This window comes from Colobus angolensis, unplaced genomic scaffold, assembly GCF_000951035.1.
Source record: "Colobus angolensis palliatus isolate OR3802 unplaced genomic scaffold, Cang.pa_1.0 Scaffold4, whole genome shotgun sequence".
NCBI classification, from domain to species: domain Eukaryota; kingdom Metazoa; phylum Chordata; class Mammalia; order Primates; family Cercopithecidae; genus Colobus; species Colobus angolensis.
Window position 1 is genome coordinate 13,713,473 of NW_012117376.1, and position 2,777 is coordinate 13,716,249.

Below are 2,777 nucleotides of genomic sequence, written 5' to 3' on the forward strand. Positions count from 1 at the left end.
AAAAAAAAAAAAGAAAGAAAAAAAGATGTTGGACTCCATCCTGGTTGGATAGGGCAGGGATAATGCCCTTTCTCTCTGGGGTTGAGGGAGGAAATACTCCCACCCCCTGCTGGCTCCAGTCTGGGTGGGGTGTCCCTGGGGGACAATGGAAGGAAGTCTTACTTCATGTCCTCCCACCAGCCTGGCCGCCTTATAACTGGCATCCTTCCCCTGGTGGCCCCAGCAAGATGGGTCTACTGTGGATCCTGCCTTCCCTGCGGCTCCTCCTGCTTGGGGGGCCTGCCTGCCTGAAGACCCAGGAACACCCCAGCTGCCCAGGTAGGCACCTAGGGTGCCCTCCTCACCAACCCACTCCTCATTCCCTCACTGGGTGTCCCTCCACCAAGGCTCATCAACCTCAAGGAGTAGGATGGGAGTTTCACAATCTGGGCTCTGCATGTAAATATATGCAAATGGATGCAAAGCATGTGAAACCTTGCCAGCTCAGGAGACAAGCATCCTGACAGAGGGAATCTGGGAGACAGGAAGAGAACTGAAGAGGGGTCTGGAAGAGACAGTCTACCCTGTGCCCACCCTGCCTGTGTCTCCCTGTAGGATCCAGGGAACTGGAAGCCAGCAAAGTTGTCCTTCTGCCCAGTTGTCCCGGAGCTCCAGGAAGTCCTGGGGAGAAGGGGGCCCCAGGTCCTCAAGGTGAGAGAGGCTGGGGAGCGGGCTGGGATCTTGGGAACAGGGAAGGCAGGAATGCAGCAATTTTTGTCTGTGCTGAGGGGCCATGACAAAGAAGCAAGGAACCTACTCTGTGCCAGCTCCAGGCTGGGCACCTGGCATCCTAAGATCAACTCTGCCAGCTAGGTGGTTTCATCCCCATTCTGCTGAGGAGGAAAGGGAGGTTCAGAGAGGATAAGATATTTGCCCACAATCACAAAGTGAGTGAAGGGTGAAACTGGGATTTGAACCTCTGGCTCCAAGTCTCTTGTTTCTTTTTGGTCTGGCGCATGGGGTGGGACTCAGGGCATCTCTGCCTTTGAGATTTCAGGGCAACCTGGACCACCAGGCAAGATGGGCCCCAAGGGTGAGCCAGGTGAGTAAGTGGGGCTGGAGACCTCCCTGCTTTCTTTGCACCGTCTCTGGACTCTAGGGTGGGATCTCTGCTTGACTGCTGCGCCTATGACGGCTCTCTCACAGGGGAATGGATGGCTGGGAGGAGTGGGAAGGATTAGGAGAAGGGCCCGGGTACCCTATGATGGTCCTCCCACAGGGTATGGAAGGCTGGGAGGAGTGGGAAGGATTTGGAAAAGAGCCTGGGTACCAGCTCTGCTGGTGGCTCAGCGCTGGGGTGCTGAGACATCAGAGCCAACACTCATCCTTCCTCTGGGGCAGGATCCAGCAAACCTGCTTCGGTGCCAGAAAGGTGAGGCAGCCCTTGCAGGAGGTGGGAACTTGGGATCACATGGTGTTGGGTGTTGGCAGACCCCCAAGTGTGGCCAAGCCCCTCCCCACAGCCTCCTTAGAACCCCTCTTCAGGGACCTGAAGGAGTCAAGAGGATCCCTGGGGCCCCATACTTGTTCCAGTGCCTGGGGGTGGGGGTCAGGGAATAACCTGGGCACCACCCCCCGAGTCCATCTTCCCTTTCCCAGGCCCCAGAAACTGCCGGGAGCTGTTGAGCCAGGGCGCCACCTTGAGCGGCTGGTACCATCTGTGCCTACCTGAGGGCAGGGCCCTCCCAGTCTTTTGTGACATGGACACGGAGGAGGGTGGCTGGCTGGTGAGTGTCTGAGAAATGGGCTAACAGGCCAGGCCCAGTGGTCACTTCTCCTCCTTGGCCCCTAGGGGAGCCAGAGCCCACCATAGCAAGGCATTTCCTAGAGGAATTCACTGACAAATGTTTAGTGAACCCCCAATGGGACCTGAAGAAGTATGAGGGCTTCACAGAGGAGGTGCCATTTGAAAGGACCTTAAGTCGGGTGCAGTAGCAGGTGCCTGTAACCCCAGCAACTCAGGAGGCTGAGGCAGGAGAATTGCTTGAACCCAGGAGGCGGAGGTTACAGTGAGCCAGTGAGCCGAGATTTTGCCATTGCACACCAGCCTGGGCGACAAGAGTGAAACTCTGTCTCAAAAAAAAAAAAAAAAAAAAAAAGGGTGTGCAGGGGCATTCCAGCTAGAAGTAAAGATAAACTCAGGGAGGCAGCAGAGTACAAGAAGGTTTGCAGGGAACGCGTGAGTGAGCTGAGAGCGGGCGTGGGTGTCGGCTAAAGTCTGCTGGCACTGAAGGAGCGTGGATTGAGGACCTCTGTAAGGGCCAGTTCATGGAAGGCACTAAATGATCAACTTAAGTGCGCAGGGCGCCCAGGCGCAGTGGCTGGCTGGATGCGGTGGCTCACACCTGTAATCCCAGCACCCTGGGAGGCAGAGGTGTGCAGATCACCTGAGGTCAAGAGTTCGAGATCAGCTTGGCCAACATGGTGAAACCCCGTCTTTACTAAAAATATAAAAATTAGCCGGGCGTGGTGGTGGGCACCTGTAATTCCAGTTATTCAGGAGGCTGAGGTAGGAGAATTGCTTGAACCTGGGAGGTGGAGGTTGCAGTGAGCCAAGATCATGCCACTGCACTCCAGCCTGGGTGACAGAGTGAGACCCTATATATATATTTAAAAAAAAAAAAAAAAAACTGGCCAGGAGGTACAGTGGCTCACACCTGTAATTCCAGCACTTTGGGAGACTGAGGTGGGATGATTGTTTGAAGCCAGGAGCTTGAGACCAGACTGGGCAATATAGT

The 2,777-nt window shown here is 55.3% G+C and overlaps 1 protein-coding gene across 1 annotated transcript in view; it reads left to right on the top strand.

The window, feature by feature from the left end:
* The first annotated feature begins 227 nt into the window (after positions 1-227).
* FCN3 (ficolin (collagen/fibrinogen domain containing) 3) overlaps positions 228-2,777 on the top strand; it is a 5,867-nt gene continuing 3,317 nt past the window's right edge. The window contains 4 exon segments of the mRNA XM_011955564.1: positions 228-318; positions 595-690; positions 1,037-1,081; positions 1,639-1,766. Of these exon segments, the coding sequence (XP_011810954.1) occupies positions 228-318; positions 595-690; positions 1,037-1,081; positions 1,639-1,766 (360 nt within the window).